At 36.8% G+C, this 23,001-nt stretch overlaps 1 protein-coding gene across 3 annotated transcripts in view; it reads left to right on the top strand.

The window, feature by feature from the left end:
• Window positions 1-23,001, top strand: part of LOC135160884 (uncharacterized protein) — a 49,153-nt gene that overhangs the window by 9,452 nt on the left and 16,700 nt on the right. The window contains exons 1-5 of one of the 3 annotated variants that reach the window (XM_064117988.1): window positions 7,621-8,029; window positions 13,226-13,755; window positions 18,356-18,877; window positions 19,536-19,628; window positions 22,302-22,688. In XM_064117988.1, the coding sequence (XP_063974058.1) occupies window positions 7,987-8,029; window positions 13,226-13,755; window positions 18,356-18,877; window positions 19,536-19,628; window positions 22,302-22,688 (1,575 nt within the window). In that variant the 5' untranslated portion in view covers window positions 7,621-7,986. Of the gene's footprint in view, window positions 1-7,620; window positions 8,030-12,019; window positions 12,205-13,225; window positions 13,756-18,355; window positions 18,878-19,535; window positions 19,629-22,301; window positions 22,689-23,001 lie in introns of those variants that run through there. The other 2 variants (XM_064117990.1, XM_064117989.1) reach the window with 2 other exon arrangements.

Here is a 23,001-nt window from a genome sequence, read left to right as displayed (position 1 = left end):
AACAACAATATTGCTTGTTGCTTAATGGGAGCAGAAGTTTCGGAGATATTAAACTTTTTCTGAAAAAGGTTATTGTCGATATCTTTAAAACTATTATCTCCTATTGAAATCAATTGAAATATTGATATATAAATGTTTGTAAATATATTTTTCAGATAAATACTGTTACGATATAAATCTGAAATTCAAACTATGAGATAGTATGATTACGTTATATATGGTTATGGGGACGACTGGTTCCATACTTCTTGAGATGGAGCTATTCAGCGGAAAGGGCAAAACTTTAAAAAAATTAGAAATTACAACTCGCCCGATGATTTCGGCATGAGGGAGGATTAACTACTTTCAGAAAACTATAATTATAGTTGACTGTTTTGTTACTCTGCTCAAGATGGTTAATAGTTGATAAAATATTGCCATTGTGATCATGCCTTTTATGTGAGTTTTCGAAATCCGATACCTTGGAAAAACAGGAGGATAGATATTTGAAATTGAAGATGACAGTAGCTCAAGAGCGAACAATATTCGAGATTAGCCTCTTTAATGGCTGCATTCGGTTCATGTATTTCATATATGCCATATATTTATTTCCAAAGACCCTGTAGAATATGAATGTTTGTTGCAGAGATAGAGTGTCAAGTGTGCCAAGTCCCACATTGAAATAAATAAAGAAAATGTTGAAAATGAAATGACCTTTTATTCTCGAAACATTAGATTTTTTTCCATTTTTGAAAATCATATCGACAATATATAATTTTGATAGGGCTTCATTCGGAAGCGTATGGCAAATGAAAGGAATGGGTCCAAATGACGGAAATAATGACAAATTACGTGTAAAGGAACGGTCGGATAACGTCCATCATCTTCCTCTTTATTAGGCTTTCTCTTTCCCTCCATTAACTAGTCCCACTTCTTCGAGCTCATTTTGATGCTCATGACATCATTGGAGGCACCATCCACCTGTTGCGCTTGAATACATCTAGTACGCAACCGGCGAAAGGCCTCCCAAATAGGAATATCATTTTTATTTTTTTACTTCATGCCAGGAGATTTTAGTTCCAGTACAGTGCATGCCTCCATGTGGTATATATGTAGGTATGCCAATTTTATGTTCACTCGATACGACATTTTCATTTTTCTCTATCCCTTTATTGGAGATGAGCGAGATTGGAGAGCTCAGCAAGCAAACACCCGGAAATCCTTTGTCTTTGGACATCGAATTAATATTGATTTTTATTTCTTTGTTGTGTGGCTATTTTTAGGGGATTCGAGAGGGGAGTATATGCTAGATGCAGGAGAATGATCGGTAACGGTCGAGAAAACTCTCATAGAGTGAGAACACGAGTCGTATGACCCTTACTTTGTGGGTAATTATTCATTCTTCCTTCACCTCTACTAATTCCATTAGTAGACATCCTTTCCTGGCTAGCTCCTCGGCCTTTTTATTGCCAAGGTTGCCAGTGTGGGATGGGATACCTGCCACTTCTAGCTGATTATGCACAGGTATCCTCTCCATCAGCTCAGTGCGCTGGTTTACTACCCGAGAGCATCTCATGCTTCCGCGGAATGCCCTCAGTGCACCCCTGCTATCTGAGCACATGTATATTCTCTTTCCCCTGTTTTGTCCAGAACTATTTTTTGTACATGCTCTCAGGACAGCAAATTCCGTTTAGAGTAAGGTTGCGCGTGACTCTAGTCCGATGGCCCTCCATATTGAGGGCCCATCGGAGCATATCACTGCCCCTGGACTATCACCAATCGTGGAGCCATTTGTGTACCAGACCAATTCCTTGGGTGGCGACCACTCGGCATAGCCTTCCGTGACAGTTTCCTCGTTATAAAGGTCGACCTTGAAGGATCTATAGAAGTGCCACTGGGGACCAAAACCTCAACATAGTTCAACCTTTACGAGCTGGATCCCATCTGAGGTTGTACAGGGATACTTGAAATAAGGATAATGTCAAGTGCATGGTCTGTGTTCCTGGTAGCGCATGGTGGCCATACCATTCAAAATGGCACTCTTCCCAAAAGCTCAAACTCCGCAAATATCCTTTGTGTGTGTCTCATTATATAGAGCATTGGGACTCGATAATATGACCAAAAACAAAAATGGAAACTAAACCATGGAAATCGGCACCTTGCTGAGTTCCCAATTCCATCAGATGTTTTTTTAATTGTAACGACATCTGTTGTGAATTTGGAAGATGAACCATTGAGGGGCAGCAATGTTTGAGGTCCTACATATCTGGGCATATAGCAGGGACGTGGTGCCATTGTAGTGAAAGTCCTCCAGCTTGCTGACAGATCTGGATTTTTCCAAGACCGAGGAGACCCTCCCGCGGTTCCGCACTTTCCGGAAACTATAACCTGTTGAGGATGTTTCCATACACGACATCGACTGTAAATTCCTGTATTGAATCCCGTGCTCATCTTTTTCAGAGCGATAGGCTCGGTTCCAGAGTGACCTGGACAGGCCTATCTGCCTCCCCACCTCGCGACCCCACTACGAGACCTTCCTCCCCCTCCCCCCGTCTTCCAGCATGGTTTGATCAGGCAGGCTATCCGGAAGGACCTAGTTAAGGCTCCCGGGATTTTTAGCCACCAGCTACTCTAATCGACGTATACTACACGGTCTAACTCGGATGCCCCCCAGCTTTTCATCTAGGTCTCTTCGAAAAGTATCATAGTCGGTCGCCTTGAAGTTGCACCTCTCCGCCCTCTGTTTCTCCGTTCCCCTGCCCTCACATCAACGTCGATCTGTCGATGGTCAGAGAGTGTCTCCTTGGCGTCCACTCTCCAGTTCACACATTGCTGTGCCAACCCGCGATCGCGCACACTGGCATCGCGAGGTGACAAACGTAGGGCTCGAGCCCCTGTGTAGGATTTCCTGCTCCACGTCGGTCAGGTATTCCAGGAGGTCCATTCCCCTGGTGTTATTCTTGACACTGACCCATACCACGTTCTGCAAGTTCACGTCGCATCGAACGATGAGTGGTAGCCCTTTGGACCTAAAGTACCTTACCAGATCGTGTAGCTCTGTAGTGGGTGACAGCGGTAGATAGGTCGAGCAGAATACCACATCCTCGCTCTGTACCTCCCACTGAAGTCTCATCAGTACTACCATTAGGTCTCGCATCCTCTTTTAACCGAGATACAGGCCCTGGGCCGCGGTTCGTTCCAAGCAAAGAAAAGCCCAACCGAACCCATGTCAAAACCTCAGACAGAGCCCTCATAAAACCAGAGCTATTGTATTGTATGAGGTGTATGTCCGTTGGCCCTCCTGCAAAGATGCAGCTCAGTAGAGCAGTCGCAGCCTTGCAGTATTGCAAATTGATTTGGGAGCAACGAACAAGCGATGGGTTTATGTCACCTCCTCACGCACTGTTCCTTGCACCAGCGCATTCGCACCTACGAGCCGTTGAAGCACTCTTCAGGGTTCCCATCTGGCTCTCCTCCTTCCCTGGCCTCGACCAGAGGGGCCTGCCTGGGACCAGGTGACAATCCCTTGAAACTCCCTCCTGGTCCTTGGGCCCCTGCATGCTCTAGACAGGGGAGAAGTCTGTCGGGCCCCAACAACGTTAAGGCCAACACAGTTAGCCGTCTCTTCACGTCCCGGACCAGTACCCTCAGCCACGACTAGAGGTACCCCGCCCCCGCGGTGGTCAGGTATTCTCCCCTTCAGGCTGTCGGTCGGGATGGGTGGACCCTCCTCCGCTCTCCCTTGTGCCTCGTAGAAATGAGCCATCTTCGTCTCCTTCAGCAGTTCCAGTGATTTGGGATCCACCCGTATCACTAGGTTAATTCCTCTCTTCCTCTTCCTGCAATCCCAGACTCTCTACTTTTAAGTGAAAAGGATCGGGTTCTGCCTTCTCAGTCTTTGTTCATTTATCCTTGGAAATAAACAATTTTTCTAAAAAAACGCTCTTTACTGCACCTTAAAGTATAAAATGTATTTTAACAATATACTTTTCCAAAACGAGAGATGTTTTAAAAATAATTAAGGAAAAGGCCTTGGAAAAATGTAAAATAACTTAATTAATTGTTGATTATTCATACATGTGTTTTGAGAAAAAATAATGGATTATTTCACGTAGCCATTATTTTTGGAGGTAAAATGCAAGTGGCAAGTGCCCCAAAAAGAGACAAGAAGATATATAACTCCTAATATCCCGAAAAAATTCAAATCAAATCGATTTTATAAAATCATCTGCCTTTATTGTGCATTGCATTCAATTCGTAACCTCAAACAGGCTTAATTTGAAACTTTGACAATTTTATTCTAGTTCTAATTTTTGTTTCCAAAGGTTTTTTCGAAACTCACCACTTGCTCTTTAGAACTAGCGACAACGGAGTACTTTCCTCTATTACACGAACTGTCGTTCAGTCTGGAAATTCTAGGGGAATCAACAAAGCGAAAAATTGAACCGAAAGTTCCATCTGGTTAACATGAAAAGGTCTATGAGTTTGATAATCTTGACGAGCAGACTATCGGACTAGGGAATTTTCTAAAATTCAACTATGTTCGAGACACAAACTATTGCAGTTCCACAGTTGATGCATAGGGACGAAAATTCTTACGAGAAACTTCTCAGTCAGCAGTGCCAATCATATCCGCATATCCAAATAGGCTAGGTCATTAGGAAAAACCGCGCCAAGTACGTTGATCCTGACCATATTGCTGAATAATTTTTTGATTCACAATGGACTGTTTCCCCCTTTCGATTTGAGTCAAGTATTCGATTTGACTGCGATGTCCTTTGTAGGATATTATGGAACTCGTCTGAGTCAAGATATTCATAGAGAACTCAAAACGGTTTATGGACTCTTATCATCACCAGCTTTCTCAACTGGTAAATTCAATGAGCTGGGCGTCTTTTTTTATTTGTGTATTTGTTTCAAATTTCCATAATTGTGGCTTCAATTTTTAAGTAATTGTTGTTTCAAGTTCTTCTTCCATTTTTTTTTTCAAGTGAATAACATCGAAATATATGCTTGACGCATTTTTTTACAAAAATATTTTTTGTTTTTGTTTTTGGGGGCATTGTAAATATAATAAAGGCATAAAGGGTTTGAAAATTTTTTCAGTAACGGGTGAATTTTTGTCTGGAGCTGGTGACCGGGAGCGAGGATATTTGATGAGAGCTAGAAGAACTCTGTAACTCTAAATCTACGGAATTCTGTAACGACTTGATGTATGCAATTTGAAGTTCTTTATACATTATGTTTGGGTCTTTAATAGCAGATTTTTATAATAATCTTATAAATGAAAAATAAAATGAGTGTATCATTTTTTCGGTCAATTTTGAGTGCCAGTCTATTTAATGGGATGACCTGATTGAAGCCCGACTTTGGTTTAGATTAGCTTGGATCACCGGTGCTTTACCGCAGAAAAAAAAGGGAAGAAGGATTGAAAAATACGAAAGGCTCTGTAAAATACAAAATTTTTATGGAAAATTCCGTATTTTTTATTGGATGGAAAGGGGAATCCGGGTTCGATTCCCGGCTGGGTTAAAGTGGAATTTTTTTTTTTCTAATTCTAATTTTCTTCGAATTTTTTTTTGCGGAGTACAGAAAGAAATTATGGATAAAAATGAAACCCTTACTTGTGATGCTAATTTTTATGATAAAACTAACCTTCGCCCCTCGTTTCACTTCCTGGAGATATAAGTTTTACCTCAAATTTCTTTCCGTGTACAGTGTAGAATCACAGTCGCATACACAGGGATTGGTAGGGCCACTTGGCCAAAGAAGAGAGCAGAAAGGGCGGTTAAAAAAATTATTTTCGGTCACGCTAGCGTGCACACTCGTAAGGCCTTCGAGGCGGTTAGGGTCGTAGTCGAGAACTGTTGACTTGGTCAAGATCCCATTAGGTTGGGAGCGAATTCTCTCCCCCCCGTTTTGAGTTTTTCTTTTGGAGAGGAAGGGTCAATTTTGGATTTCTTTCGTTTACGCTCCCGCGCAGACGGATCATCTTCTCGGAGTGATTGTCATCGCAATAGATAGGCATTGGCTTTGTCTAGATCCCATTAGGACCAAAATAAATTCTCCCCAGCCCTTTTCGGTTTTTTAAAAAGTGAAATGCCCTCGTCCTTTGTAAAACTTCTGACAAAGGGTGTTCAAATTTCTATGTTAATATTTTAGCTTATCAGGAAGTTGGTTACAAGACTCATCAAGGGCTGAGACGTTGACAATTGGGCGCAAAGTGTCTAGTTCGACCTGTAATGGATCACACAGTTCCGACCCAACGCAACAACAATGAGAGCCAGACCATTTTTTCTATTTTTTCATTGACTTTATTTCCTTCGTGAAATTGGATGGATAAGAAGATAAAAATTCACTAGTGGCGCACAATTTATTGTTAATATTTATAAATAATAATGAGCCGGGTAAATTAATTAGCATTTTCCCGGTGGCACAGATCCGTATGATGGTTACTTCGGGAGAGAAACCGTTGAAAATGCAAATAACTTTACATTTCTCCACCTCTCTCTCTCTCATCTCTCTTTCAGTATTTCATTCTTCGTCTTTTCCTCCCCCTCCCCAGTTTTCAACACTCAACGCAACCGTATTGGCATTCCCTCTCCATAACTGAGTTAACGCTCAACGCAAACATCTGGAAAATCACCTCACAAATTTCACATTATATAAATTTCAACTGAAATTTGAATAAATCACAGAGTTCTCATTTCGGACAAAAAACATGCCGTAGGATTTGACTGAAACTTTTAACTACTGTATTTAAGTACTGCTCAGGTGGTTGCGTTAAAAGTTCAACGCCACCATATGGTGTGGAAGCACGGTAGCCCTGAGGGTTTAATCCTACTGGGGAAGGAGAATCGAAAGTAAGAGGGAGTCAAAAAGAGTTTTGCATTTGATTTCTTAACCTATAAAGAGGTACCATTTTAAATTGATTTTTTTGTAACTGTGATACTCGCAAAAACGACGAATCTCAATGTTTTCAGACTAGAAAAAATTTCTATACGTTTTCAAATAGTTTTTGTAATAACTATTGAGAAATAAATCGAGGGAGAAATTAGCAGTGGATAGTTACCGTCGAAAGTCAACGTGGGGCGGGGAATAAGAGTGAAAGGACGGAATTTCTGCTACTCTGCCCATAGGTCATAAGTAAAAAACAAACTGTTTCAGCAAATTTCAAACACATACTGGATTACTGGAAAATGATATTGTCCTTAAAGTATCCCTTCAAACTATACGGGCTGTCGATACTTTCTTTGAAGAAGTGCTTGAAGTAACAGTGACATCGATCTAATCCAATCGATTTTTTAATCCTTTAAAAACTGGCAATATTAATAAATTGAGTGAAAGACATTTGATAGAGCTATATTTCCCATCACCAAGACCAGAAGTATCAGTATTTTGAAATCGAATAAACATTGAGTGGATACTTGGACCTCGAACCATCAAACAAAATCCGGCTTTAAAAGCCCGGGGAGGAGGAGTGTATTTCACGGTCACTGGGAGACATGGAAGGGGAGAGAGTGAGCACCAGTACTGACGTACGCATGATATTTTAGTCTTGGGCTTCGAGCTAAAACAATGGAGGGGGAATACGAAGGAAGATCAAATATCTCCAGTCGGACAGCGAGGCACACGAGGGTCGAGGGGGAAATGGAATGGAAGCAGTTGATGATAGGTTTTGCCGGGAGGTGGAGAGCTGGCTCGGGACTCTCTTCTAGAGTTGGAAGAGCCACTACTGGTGTCTCCCTCGCCTCAACACCAATATACCATAGATTGTGATTGTGGTTAGTGCGGTGCGGTGCGGCTACGAACACAAACCACAACACATACTGGAGTTCGCGCAATAGTGCAATACGTGGTCATTGCTGCTCAACTGGTTTTTCCCAGAGTATTTTATTAGTTTTGCTTTTACTCTGGGCTTTTGTATTATCCGTTTTCCCTTTGTTTTCGGTGTATCCAATGGTTTTTTTATGTGAGTGGAGGCTTTAAGGAGAATTTTGTTTATACATGAGGAAGCTGCGGGATCGTGTCACATTCCGGAAAAATAGACGTAAGGATTCATTTTTCAATGGAAAGGAACTCAGATATGGAGTTTTTGGGATAGGGGTGCTGTTTGTGCTATTTTTCAAGAGAACAAATCGGTCATAGTGAAGTTTATCATAATTTTCTAATTATCAATGATAATTCTACATTCCACAGGAAATTGCCAATTTCCTGCCACAAATTGTTATAGCAAGTCAACATGATTTTAAAAGGACAATTGAAAGAAACATTTTCTCCCAAAGTATTGTTTTTATATCGTATGGAATGGCCAGGTCAAATGTCAATCTAATGATTAACCTACAATAGATTATATTCTTTTCAGCCAATGGCTTGCAATTTCTTGAGGCATATTTGTGATAACCACCACAAAGCTTCCAGTTTTCAGAAAGATATGAAATGTAACTACTTTCCATGAAGTATATTAGTTGCACTTCATCCAATATTATCATGTGCAACATGTTGCTTTTCCTACAGATGATTTCGGAAAAAATATCTTTTTTCCCGAAAATAATTAATGAAAATTCCATGAAGCTGAGAATATCAAAGAAATGTCGGATATATTCATTTTGGCTCAAACTTTACTATATAATTATCATCAGACTTGATAAATGTTGAGATTAAACATTAAATCGAGAGGCACGTCGCAATGAATAATATTAATTATTAGCAAACCTCTGCTACAGAGGTAGACATATTATAATTTGATTTGACAAATATTATCACAAGAAGTGATTTATCATAAGATTGAAAATATTTATTTGATAAATTGTTGTATGCCAAAAAGTATTACATCAATTAGCTGAAAGGGCTCTCCGTAATACTCCAAAATATCCTTCAATTGTGACAAAAGTTTAGATTTCTAGCCTAAATTTCTGTTGAAATAACGTATAATGGCCTAAAGGGTAAAAATACAAAATTTCAGGGCAATACCTACAGACATGATCTAAAAACATGGTTTTTTCACGTTTCATAACATTGTAGATAACTTGCAGTTGAAATTAGAGAATCGATAAATCCGTCAAATACAAGTCGTTTATTCCAAAGTAAAATGGCTAAAGTAATTCCCAGAAAAATATAATTATAAAACAAGGATTAACTACATGGCAAAATTTAACTCAATTGGAATAGCCATTTTTTATAAATTACTAATTATTCCTGAACGGTTTTTTCCAAGATATCTGGAAAACCATCCCATCAATTTCAATTTTCGACATTTCAAAATTGTCCTTTCGGTGTACTCTATCCCAATCAATCAAAATATTTACATCCGTCCATACTATGTTTTCGAAATATCCCAATCTTCCTGTTGTTTCTTAAGTTAAGTTAAGTTAAGTTTCTTAAGTTATTCAACTTTGAATATCTCGAAAATTATTCAACCGATTTAAGTTCTTCTTTCAGCGTACATTTTTTTTCAAAAATTCATTTTTTTTGTCACCTACTTGGCCTCTATGTCAATTAATCGCAACTTACGTAATTCATCATCAGAAAATTTCCAGTGCAACAACGTGAACAATTTAACCCATCGTTAATGCAAAATTTCAAGTTGAAAGATTGATTTTTCAAATAATAACAGTACTTTATTTAGGGCTTCGGAAGCCTATCATCTAGATATAAAATTTTTAAAAATTCCTCAATCATCGAAACTACTATTTTTTACGTTTATAACAACTTTTGGAAACATGATATCTTCATGTGCCATGACAGCTTATATTATTTCCAAGCAAAATTGAAAGATGGTAAAAATTATCGGATTCACTGCTTCCATTTACAGGCAAAAATGAAAATAAAAATTTATATAAATTTAAAGGGCCTGTGTGTGTAGGTGGATAGTTTCCATACTGGTCCTCCACAGAAAATACAACCTCCCCGAAAAATGGTGCTTGTCAGACACCTGTTTTGAAAAATTTTATTCAAACCACCTCAGGGAAAATATCACCGTCCTTCATATGCTTTTCAATATTAGTCATAGCCGGGGCGGGGGATAGGAGGATGATGCATCCACGGCCACGAGATTTCCATGAATGCTATACATTGAGAAAAATGAAAATTCAATCCGTTGAACAATCGAATGATTGAAAAAATATTGTAGGAGATTTTCATATTTTCTGCGAGAAGAATCAGTCTTCCCACAAATAATTAATCATACGATAATCATGTTTTTACAATAAATATATATATACACTTCAATGAGATTCGTTAAAAAGTAATTTAATATTGCGTTTGGTGCCTATTAAGGTTACTTGAAGGTTAATCTTTTAACGATCATTCTAGACATTCTCAGTCTCAGTCAACGTATTTAATGACGTCCCACAAATTAATGTTTTAATCGACTTTTCATTCTACCACAATATCTCGCCAATCTCACCCTTACGAACTGGCTTTGTATTATACCCCCTTATAAGGAAGTCGTAGAAAGCTAACTTGAATTTTCAAGGTCAATATATAAGATTAATTAATATGTCTGTATAAGAACATTTGGATTAAGAGAAAAATGAAACATTCAAATCTAGAAACAATCTCAAAAATGATAATTAATTAATAAAAATTCTACACTCAATATAGAAGAGATGGTATCTGTCAAATTTTGCATTCTCTTGTTTGCATTATATGAGAGACTTGTTGGATAAAATAGTGGAAAAAATATGGTAAATCATTGATGGGAAAATTGAGCAATAGGGCAATTTGGGCTATTAGGCATAGTTGTGGATGAAATTTGCTAGCGATTGGCTTGATGCTTTTTGGTATAGACCATCAGAAGCAAAATAAGAACTTGTGAAAAATCGTAAATTGCAACTTTGTCTATGATAAGGGATACCTGAAATTGATTGTCTAGTTGCTTAATTCAGTATCGTTAATAATTAATAGAATATTGTGACGGTGATGATGGAGACAGATGTGTCGATGGTCATATATTTTATTATTATTATTAGTTTTCCACATCTGATAAGTGAAAAAAAAAACCAACGATGGGAATTTGATAATGTCCCCATGCAATAATGCATATCCCGTAAAAAAATGCAATCACACTGATGCCTCGTACTTGAAATCTATTGAAATCTTCATGATTAATGATCGGTGTTTGCAGCGATTGTAGAGTGATAAAAATTTATCTTGTTTTCTGTCTCATGCATTAAACGGGAGTAAACTCGATCGACCTGCACTGACATTTCCCAGAGAAGATGGAATGGAAGATGGAAGGTGGTGGCCTAGGCGTATATTTTTCTATTATAAGCAAAGGGCAAAGGACAAGCATCGAGAATATCGATATCTCGAAAGTATTGTCACGATGATTCTCCATTGATTGGCAGGGATTTAAGTCGGTTCATTTGAATTTAGAACCGCCTTATCATGTGGTTTTTAAATGTTCAATGAATATTTTTCTAGTTACAGAGCGCTATCGTAATTATCACAAAATGAAAAATCAACATATATGTGCATAGTCGAGAATGAAAACTATCTTGTGTTCAAGGCTCTGAGGCTTTATCATTGTTTGAATAATTATTGCCGGTGGCTTGGATGTTTGAGTGAGGTATTATCACCATCCGCATAACGATCATTTAATTAAGACTTGTTAAAACGCAGCCGCCGCACCACTGTTATTCATCTAATGTATATAACCCTACGTTTATTCACCCTACACTCTGATGTCATCATTTTTAATAATTCTAACTCATGTTATTCACCGCTCGAGTATTAATTCATTAATTTTTTTTTTTTAATTCAGTTATCCTTTTTTTTCTTTGCTATTCTTTTCATTTTTACATTAAATCCGGCACACGTTATTGTATATATGTCGAGTGTACGTAGTAATGATGTCAAGGGTAGGTTTTTATAGTTGAAAGTAATGTCCGAAAGGTTTTTTTGTCGGCTTGTGTGGAGAAAAAAATGGCTTGGCGCAATAGATGGAATATATCTTATAAATAGACACTTCCGTCATTGAATGAAGAACGAGTGTGCGTCCGGGCTTCTCTATGTGATTCCATTGCCGTTGTATTGTACATAGTTTGTCAGAGCCGCCGCACATAGGGGCTTTGTAACCCGGTTTCATTCTGTGCAAATTCAACCGAGAGATGAATAAATATTCAAACCTTCACCAATGGCTGAACGCATTCTCCCTTTTCCTTCATTCTCCATTCAATTTTTATCTCGATAAACTATACAATGTATGAAAATACACTGACGGCAAGTAACAAAAAATATTCCATTACTATTTGTCAATCAACATACGCGTAAATCCTTTTAACCTCAATTCCCATCACCAGGGCCGAACCGCCCGGGCGTATCTCTACACCTAACCATCATGAAAATCCTTAAATAAAATTAAAAAGTCACTTAATATACTACTAAAGTTTTATTTCCCTCTATCTCCATCATTTTCTGTGAATCTGTGAGATTTATAGATTATTATGATTCGTTTTTCAAGACTGGTAAGGTCTTTAAGTGACGTTTCAACATTTGACATTTGACATTTTGTGGAAATACAAATTATTGGACAAATTTGGAGTAGGGTTACGAAGGGAGGGCTTTGAGAAAATCAAGCAAGGGTGAATTTAAAAAAAAAATTATGGACGTGGGAAGGGGAGGGGATAAAATTTGGTAAATTATAGAAATTTAAGTAATTTGAGAAATGAAAAAGAAAGACATCTATTGTGGAAGTCACGTTAAAATTAGATATAATTGCAATTGTTGCGCACGTATTTTATGATATGTCGTGAAAGAAACGGGAGTATAGCATTACTGTGAGATTAAAAAATGAACATTTTTTTTTCAATAAACTTCGTTACACATGCAAAACATGCAGACGACCGATGGTATTCAGCAGGAGTGATGAATGAATTCACATCAATTCAATTTCAAAAATGAAATTGATAAAAAAAAAACAAACATTCAAAATCATATATTTTTTTAAACATTTCACACTGTTCTAAAAATTTGTCTATCACTGTTTTCTCACTCCTTTTCCTAAATGTCACTGTGTATAATGCCCACCATGTGAATAAGCGGGTTTATTTGATGAATTGAGGTGGAAATTATTGCCTTTCTTTCTAACTTGTCGTTTGAAAGTGCTAAAAGCCGTGGGGAATGCTCTAAGGCGAGGGGTGGGTTAAAATTGCATTTTCTGGTGAAAATATTTAAATTCTATGAAATATAGAGTTGTTTAGTATGAAAAATCGAGCTCTAATAGAGATAATCTTTTCTTCAGATGAGCCTCGCTCACGCTGTCAATCCTGGGACGACGTAGCCCCCTCCTCGAGAATGAGTCAATCGACAAAACGCCAGAGCCTCCAGCAGCCGCCCCATCAGTTGCTGGAGGCGACCAATTCAAACTCATCGGTGCAATCAGTAAAAAGCGAGGACTCATGGTGCTCGGCCTCCGACCACGAGCCCTCGTCCGACGACGAGTCCGAGAAAAGCAACATGAGTATAAAAAGTAACTGTCAATTACGCAATACTCTACACAAGGCCAAAACCTTATGCGACAAGTGGAGGAGCCCAAATATAAGACTGAATAACGCAAACACCGAGGCAATTGACACCTCAATGAACCAGGGAAGATTATCACGATGGTTTAGTATCAGACGAGGCTCTACACATCAGTATGATGTTGACTCTTCATTATCTGACACATCAGCTCTCTCAATGTGCAGTCCTATTAAGGCTCAGCAGCCGTCATCAACACCTTCACAGAGGTCACCAGTGCCCAGTGCTACCACCATGTCACGCTTGCTTGAAGTATAATTAAATCATAAATTTTACATTTAAGCATGATTTTTTTAATTTTCATTCGAGGTTCAGGGTTGTTGATCCGTTCATACAAAGGAGAAACCGGGATGAAATTTTTTAATTTTAATTTCCCTTATTTTTTTGGGGCGAGAGGGGGGGGGGACGGGGTAATTGTAGGTAATGAGAAAAGTATTCATGAATTTGTATAAATTTTTAGCCCTAACCGTTTTTTTTTTTCAAAAATTCATAGCTTTTTAAAATATTGACCAAGTGAATTTTTTTTTTCTTTACGTTTTTACCTATATTTTAATAAAACAAATACTGCAAGAGTATTAGTCATTTATACAGTGATGATCTTCAATTTCAATATATTTTTTCTCTTAAAAAAATGTTGAAAAAGGTGCCATTCTCTCCATAACTTTGGACATTTTTTTTCATTATCGTACTTTTCTTAGATTCTGGAAATTCGCTACTTTATTTTTTGTATAAAAATATGTAATTAATGGCTCGAAATGTCGGGCTAAAAAGAGTGAAAAGTGTAGCGACCATCCGTGAACCTAACTTAAATTGTTTAGTGCAAATCTGTTGCAGTATAAACACAATGTTTAACGGATGAAACTTGTTCATTACATATTTGGTCTTGGAAAAGATCAAACGTGATTATGAATTTCCAAAATTTTCGATACCGATGTTGTAATCCTCTCTTGTCGTAGCGTGTGGGCCCTATGACCAAAGCGTCCCAGGAGTGCAGGCTGGAGTTCCGGTGATGAAGGATTTTTTCATCGCCGGAAAACGAATCCTGTACATGTGGAGTTAGATATAAGTTATGTTAGAGGCAAGTGCGGGTAGGGAGTTAGCCTGGGGTAATGGATATGCAGATACTGGGACGGCTAGGTAAAATATCACAACGGTCATACCATCTGGCATCACCCAATTTTTTTCAAATTTCTGATTTCTCTTACCGTACATTAATAGAGTTCTCATGAATATCTCATGAAAACTTGACAAGCTTATTTGGTTGTAGGGAATCTTGAGGGAAATATCAGATAATTTCGAAGTTCGAGTGGTATTCGGGGGATTATTTTTTTCATCCAAATCTTGACCGATAGAATTGCACCATGAGACATAATTTTCAACGAATTGCCATTTAATCTGTCAGATACAATTGAGGGTTACTTCATCATTTGTTTTTTTTTATATAGGCAACATGCAAAATTTCCAGTGAAATTTCCAAGAATTTCCGCTGAAATACCGTGTTGGCTATATAAAATAACGTCGAATGGTGCAATCCTATTGGCCAAGATTTGGATGGGAAAAATAATCGCATATAATACCACAAGAGCTCCGAAATTATCGGATATTTCCCGATAGGTTCGTTGCAAACAAATGAACGTGTCAAGTTTTCCAGTTTAAAAATCACGAGCGCGAAGCGCGAGTGATTTTTCTGGAAAACTTGACGAGCTTATTTGTTTGTAGGGAACCTTGAGGGAAATATCAGATAATTTCGAAGTTCGAGTGGTATTCGGGGGATTATTTTTTGCATCCAAATCTTGGCCGATAGAATTGCACCATGAGACATAATTTTCAACGAATTGCCATTTAATCTGTCAGATACAATTGAGGGTTACTTCAACATTTGTTTTTTTTTATATATATCAACATGCAAAATTTCCAGTGAAATTTCCAAGAATATCCGCTGAAATACCGTGTTGACTATACAAAATAACGTCGAATGGTGCAATCCTATTGGCCAAGATTTGGATGGGAAAAATAATCGAGAAAATACGGTAAAAATTGGAGGAGCCAGATATCTCACAGCATGCTTCCTCATAATTGGACTATCCAAAAAGACCACAACAATTTTTCAACACAACAATCTGCAACTCGAGGCACTTATCAAATATCAATTCTAGAAACTCACACCAAGGCAAGTTGTCTGAAGATATTATCGAAGTAGCAATATCATTTTACGAGAATGATACAAATAGTAAACAAGTGGGTGGAAAAAGAGACTTTTTATCTGTGAAAAAACCCGATGGTAAGCGAAAAGATTTGTTAAAAAATCTGATTTATTATAAATTAGTAAAATTATATCGACTGTTTGAAACCAGTCATCGTGAATTTCAAATTGGTTTTTCCATGTTGGCTGAATTACCATCGAACCACTGCGTTCTCGCTGGAGGATGTGGCGCACACTCACTGCATATGTTTAAGGGTTCATTATGGAAATGTTGTTACATTGATGATTAAGGCTCTGAATTTCGTCAAACTGACAGAGGGCTCTCAACACCCTGTAAGAAATTATTAGGACTTTATCAAGCCAACGACGATTGAGCATCTTGGAGAGTGGACTAGAAGAGTAACTAAATTCTCTCAAAAAGTCTTTGATGATAATTGCATTGATCATATTGAATATTTTTTTATGGACTGATACTGATCGAGCTACATGAACCAATAACGTAGCAGAAAGCGATACTTTAATTGAAATTATATGTGAAAAATTTAAGAAACTTAAAACTCATGGCTTTTCCCTAAATAGCAGTCATAATACGTTGAGTTGCAAAAAATCTAAAAGATGGCCAGAAAGTTATGCGTTTGCGGATATCATTGGAATAATGCCCAATGTATTATTAATTATACAGCTGTCTATTATTACAACAAAGACGATAATATTCAGCATGGATCAATAGCCATAATTTCCAATAATTTGCAACATTCACAAATTACAAGGGGAATTCGATGTGACAAAGATTATTTATTTTACTAATGGAGCTGCCCAATGTTTCAAAGATCGCTATATCTTTTCTAATTTAATTTATCACTTTGATGATTTCTGAATGAGGCCGAATGGTTTTCTCGCAACAGCACATGAAAAATCTTCATTTGATGGTATATCGGAGCCATTTTAAAGAGATGATCTGCACGGGCGAGCCTGCAAAGCAAATTTCCGGAAGGAAAGATTCTTTCATTGGAGCTCGCGACATTTTCAAACAATAGCGATATTGGTCAGTTGTCAATTCGAGCATGAGAAAGTAGCTGCAGAGTTGCGACAACTTTTTGGAGAGACGAAAACTGTGCTTGCATGTCTTACTCCTGGAAATCGGCTGCAATTGAGAAAATATTTATTCGAGGACGAGTTTGTGATTTTATCAGAAGATGGCCGCGGAGTTACTCTGAAGAAGAAAACAGTCAATAAATAAGCAACTATTTTTTTGTAAATTCGTTAGTAATGAATATATGTAAAGATTTCTTCAATTGTCAATTCTCCTACCAAAACGTTCAAATATCGTTCACTACGGATAATAGTAAAAGTATTCTGCCAAGTCATATTGAAAAATAACATTTAATTAATCAAACAGTCAAAGTCCATTGAAAATTTTTCGATTGTTTTCGAATGAATGAAATTCGACTATCATCAGGAACTTAACTTTTCAACAACAACTTTCAAATTGAAACAAATGTAGAAAGAATTATTTGCCCATAATGAAAAAAATGCCCAAGAAAAAAGTGTGCGACCGGCCGAAATCATGTAGTTACTACTTGAAAATGAATTATCATCACTTTAGGAATGATCAACATTGTTGCAATATTTTTTTTAATAAAAATCCATTCAAAATTAAAATTTCCAGAAGCTTTGAATCTTAGATGAAAAAAATAATTTCTTTCAATTCATATTTCGAGAACGGTCAGAGTCGAAATTTTGGAAACACTCATAAATGCGTCTCTCTCTCTCTTTCTATTTACTGTTACCCAAAAGCATAAATCCGCAAAATGCAAATTTCAAAACTGTAATCGTGTTTCTTTTTGTAACAACGTATCAATAGTTTTCCAAAAACTATTGATACGTTGATATATTATTATATTTATCAAAAGTCATCTAGATATTTGGTATATTCGGTTTCGATGTGCTCTGGTATCTCCATTAGATGTTAATATTTCCGATTGACCAGTACATTCGATATAGGGCTACTAAGATAGATTTTAACCAGCAATATACTCAATATATCGATTTTATTGTTAGACGAATTGACTTCGTTTATAGAGGGTGTTACATCTGAAACAATCCACCTACATATCTCCTGAGGGAGGCATGTGAGAGGAATTGTTTTGAACCATTAGCTGTAGGGCTTCGTGGGGGACATTTGATGCAGCCATTTTTTTCATCTTTCAAGGTCATGCTTGCAAACTGCAAGCATGGCTAGTTTTTTAAAATGCTAATTCCATTTTTCAGGCCAATGAAATTTGTTCGCCTTAATGAGTGGTTTTCAGACATCTCATTATTTATATCAATTCGTGCGTTTTCATTCCGAAAATGTGATAAAAAGGAATTGTGGTATCAAACTGACGATTTCAAACTGTATGTATATTTGACATCGACATGTTTAATGGACTTATAACTCTCAATATTTTTAGTCAGTAATTTATCCATTTCGACATATCGAAAACCATATATTCGATTATATACAGGGAGAAATCAATATGTTTTATACACTGAACTATCTTCTCTTTCAATGTAACTTCATATATTCTACATATAGATAGACTGATATATTTATTTCAATATATCTTGTATAACTTGATGAAGACTAATAAAATAATTTGTCCGCAGGAAGAAGAGGCTTATGTGTCAAGCTCAGCAGCAGCAGCAGCAGCAGCAGCGGCGGCAGCAGCAATGATGCAGTTTCAATGTCCTCATCACTGTAGACAACCACCACCAGCTCTTCCCCCAGCCCCATCAAAATTGACGCAGCAACAATTAAAGAGACGGCTTATTGTTGCAGCACTTGTACAATCCGAGAACAGTTATGTTGCGACATTACACAGACTAGTGAACGACTATAAAAAACCATTGGAGGAATCTTCACCACCCATACTTAGTCAAACAAAAATAACAACACTTTTTCATCGACTACCCGAGATATTACAGTGCCATACCCTGTTTAGAGTTGCATTGGCCGAATGTGTAAGATCATGGGACAAGGATGAAATGCTGGGGGATGTTTTTGTTGCCAGTTTCAGCAAAGCCATTGTTCTTGATATTTACTCCGGATTTATAAATAACTTTTCGGTCGCAATGGATCTTGCTAAACAGGAGTCTAAACGAAAAACTGCACTTGCTGATTTTTTTAAGGTAACATTTTTTTTTATAACTAACTAACAAACAAACAAATGTTTAAATAGAGAACGCTTTTGTGGAAAATATTGGGATGCTCCGTCTTCATAATTTTTTAACATTCGTTTCTCTGTCATTTCTTTGAAGAAAGCTTTCCTCCCTGAAAAAGTCTTTATGGAGTTTAGTGATTACATCTTTATTGTTATAGTTAATGAGGCTGGTGATCATTGCAATGAATATTGTGAACTTCATTATACGAATTAATGATATTATAATGATCATTATTTCCCATTTTAGTATGGCTGTGGGTATTCATTTCTATTGTAGGCTGTTATTCTACATTTCGATTATTGACTTTTCATCACAATTTTTTTTATTGACCATTTGGTAAACTTGACACTTTTTTTGTGATGTATGCATTTAATAGTTGGAAATTTTTCGATAAAAGTTGATAGTTACTATAATGTGACATCGTGATTAAACACACGGCACAATATGAAAGTCACTTTTTTTTTCTCTTTTCATCTTTCTGAGGTGAGGGTTGTCTGACTTGTTTAATGGGGTCATCGAGGACCCCTGTTTTAACGAATGAGGTTATTCAGGTCGGTTCATTAATGTTTTTCTTTGATCGATTGGTTCGCCTGTAATACAAAAGTTGCACTTTCATAATCACCAGGTGAAGCAGATCAGTGCCCATGACAGATTATCCTTCTTCGGGCTGATGGTGAAACCGGTGCAGAGGTTTCCACAGTTTATTCTCTTCCTTCAGGTAAATGATAATTTACATTTCAGTTAATATTTTCAGAAAGAAAAATTTTATTTTCTGGACGGCTAAAAAATCGTTAAAAATCATTCAGATAAACGTTTTTATTACCCAGAAAGAAAAATTTTCCTCAATAAAGCTAGTAAAGGAAAAAATGAAATTTGATGTAGAAACTTTTCACTTCCGCATGAGAGCATTGTAGCCGGTCAATTTCCAAATTCCCTAAACTTCATTGTAAATCATATAGAAACGCCAAAATACAAAGTTTGTATCTCCCTCTCCCCTCTCTTACTTTTGTGAAATGGACTTTTAGAAACTCAAACTATCAATTGACTAAAACGAATGCAAAATCAAGAAGCAAGCAACCAACGCTATTCGACAGAACAAATGGTAGTCATTCTTTCCTTCAATTTGCTTCTAGCAATTTCATGGATGGTATGCTTGGGAATGGAGCCGGATCGATTCGATTCTAGATATAAAAAATTATATATTCGTGATGTGATTAAAAAATTGAAAAATAATCTATTTTAGTACAAGTGTCACAGAGATTTTCAGCTGCCTGGCATTTATATTCCAGGGGGTCTTTAAACGGAGACATCTAGCATTTTTATCACATGCATATATACGAAAAATAAAATATCTCTAAAACTGGTGAATCGGTTCCATTTTTATTAAATTCACAATGTTCGTCTAGATGACCCTATGTAGGTCAATGAAAAGTATCGGAGATGGTTGCGATTTTCTATTTTTTTTTAGCTTTCGCAAAAATAGATCTCATGTTGAAATTTGAAGAGCACATGCTCGTTGGAGATGGCCTCAATCGTACCAGTAGTTTCGAGATATTGAACTTCCTGTGACAATGTTTATAGCAAATAAAAAAACTTTGTTTTTTTTTTTTTCAAAATGATTGCCCCCGTTTGTAACATTTGTTTGAAAATATCCGGGGCCGCTTTCAAAATGTTTTCTTTCCAGAGTACTCGTTTTGGTATGCCCCTTATAAAACTCAATGGAAATATGAAGAGGGTCCCCGAAGGAATAGTCAATATATAAGGGTTTTTCCTCTATAAATATACTATCACCGCTACTGCAAGCTTCGTTATACATTTCCTTTTTTTCTCTCATTGATTTTATTTCAGTCGAATGAAAAATAGCTCCACGATTTGTAATTCTCGGCGTATGCTTTTAAAATATGTATTGTATTGTATTGTATTGTTCAAATGAACGGCCATTCTTACAACTACACTATCTGTCGTTAATTCTACAATTGAAGTTTGTCCTCATTCGACTTTTGGATAATGGATTCTTATTGCGCGTTGCAGAAATTTCAAATGTGAGCCATTGAGTAATATTTGTGGATGAAATTTGGAGCAGATCGGTACAATACTTTTTCATATAGAGTAATTCTGAGAAAAAGGCAAAGCTGATGAAAAATCATAAATTAAAGCTTCCTCGATAATTGTTGCATAGGGTGGTAGGTTCCACTAATTTGGGAAAACCGTAATTAAAATTTATTGCTTTGTTAATAGTTAATCGATTAATACGTCATGATCAATCAATCGATGATTGAGTACCAGTCGATAGGCAGTCGATCACTATTCGATTGCAAGTCAATCTCAAGTCGATGAATTGATTAGAGATGGACTAGTGCTTGATTGGATGCACAACTCAATGGTATGGCATTCTCACTTGCAAATTGCGAATCTTTCTCTCCGTGCCGGTTGGCCATATTAATGAATACATGCGGTTCGTTGGCTGTGGAGATACTTCATTTTTTCAATAAATCTATTTCATACAAATGTTACTCATTTGCTATTAAACGTCCTGTAGAATATAGCTCGCTGTTACAGAGATGGAATTTTCATATATTGGAATAATTGAGAACACCTTTAAAAATATAATGGCAGTTTAGTATTCGAGACATGGTACAGTATCATGTATTTATTTGAACTTTCAAATTACATCTTTAATTTTTGAAATGGCATTTGTACGGATCCATTCGGAATCATACTACTGATGAAATTAGTCGAAATGTGTTGGATAGCGTTGCTTGCCTATTTGTTGATACTATCCAAGTGAATATACTTTTTAAATCCTTAAAGTTTATGGGCTAACCGGTCTGTCAAAATATCTTTGTTATTCAAATATTAAAATTTCCCTGTTAATTTATTCTTTTTGCTGTGACATGTAAAAAATAATAATTTTATGTTATTGCATCCCGTAAAATAGGATCATAGCCACAACTGAAAAAATCACATTCTGACTCATGCGCTTTATAAGGCCACATTCGTCAGGCGTGGAAAATTCTATTTCTCCTTTATTGTCACAATTTCGAAAAAAAATTAGCAAATCTTCTCCTCTTCTTGCATCGCTTCCTTAAAAGTTGAAAAATTCTCCTCACAAAAAATCATATTTCAATATAGTATAGTATCATATGCCAAAATTTTCTCTTGATAAAAAAAATAATTCTAGTTTCAATGTTAAGTTTTTCTTAAAATCCAATCAATGATAATTGATTTCTCTTTATAAATTTTCGTGCCGCGATTTCTTAAACATCTGAAATATAGCAATTTCTCTCTTAATTAATTTTCACAATGGTTACTCCGACAGCTCGAAAATAATTATCTTAACACAAATGTTAGTACAAATCTTTATTAAATCCATCACTATTCTCACCTACAGGACCTTTTGAAACATACACCACAAGGTCATCATGACAGGATGTCTCTACAACTAGCCCTGACGCAACTAGAGAGTTTAGCAGAAATGTTGAACGAAAGAAAACGTGAGGCTGAGCAATTCCAGGCATTCAAAGAAATGTTACGTCATGTTTCTGGTAAACTGTCTCATCGTCCACTTTCCTCATCCTCCAGATACTTGATAAGGGAAGATAATGTTACACAATTAGAATTCAACGTTAGTGGAATGATCACAAAGTCCAAGCGACGAAGACTACTGTTGCTTAATGATTTGGTTGTGTGTGTATCTGTCGCGCGACGATCTAACGATGATTTCTCCAGCAGCGAGAGGCTCACCCTCAAATGGACACATCCGGTCTCCGACATTGAGGTAAGGCACTGTCGGAAGTGATGTCCACTCATTATTTTTTTTTTTTCAATAGCGGTCGAAATCCCATTTTGCCCTTATGATTTGGCCACAAGTTTTTTAAACTGCAAACTTCCTCGACATTCTAGTTAAAGTTTTGTTGAAAATTGGAATCACTCCGAATTTAAGAGGGGGGGGGGAATAATCAAATCGCTAATTCAATGGAAAATGCATCGTCACATTTTTCACAAGAAATTTCGGAAAATGATGTCAACTCTTCATTTTCTTCAACTAGAAATACTTTAATAAATTTGTCAAATTTTGACAGTACATTCCT

The sequence above is a fragment of the Diachasmimorpha longicaudata genome, chromosome 3, assembly GCF_034640455.1.
Source record: "Diachasmimorpha longicaudata isolate KC_UGA_2023 chromosome 3, iyDiaLong2, whole genome shotgun sequence".
NCBI lineage: Eukaryota > Metazoa > Arthropoda > Insecta > Hymenoptera > Braconidae > Diachasmimorpha > Diachasmimorpha longicaudata.
The sequence above is the reverse complement of the archived record's forward strand: the minus strand, read 5'-3'. Positions and strand labels throughout refer to the sequence as shown.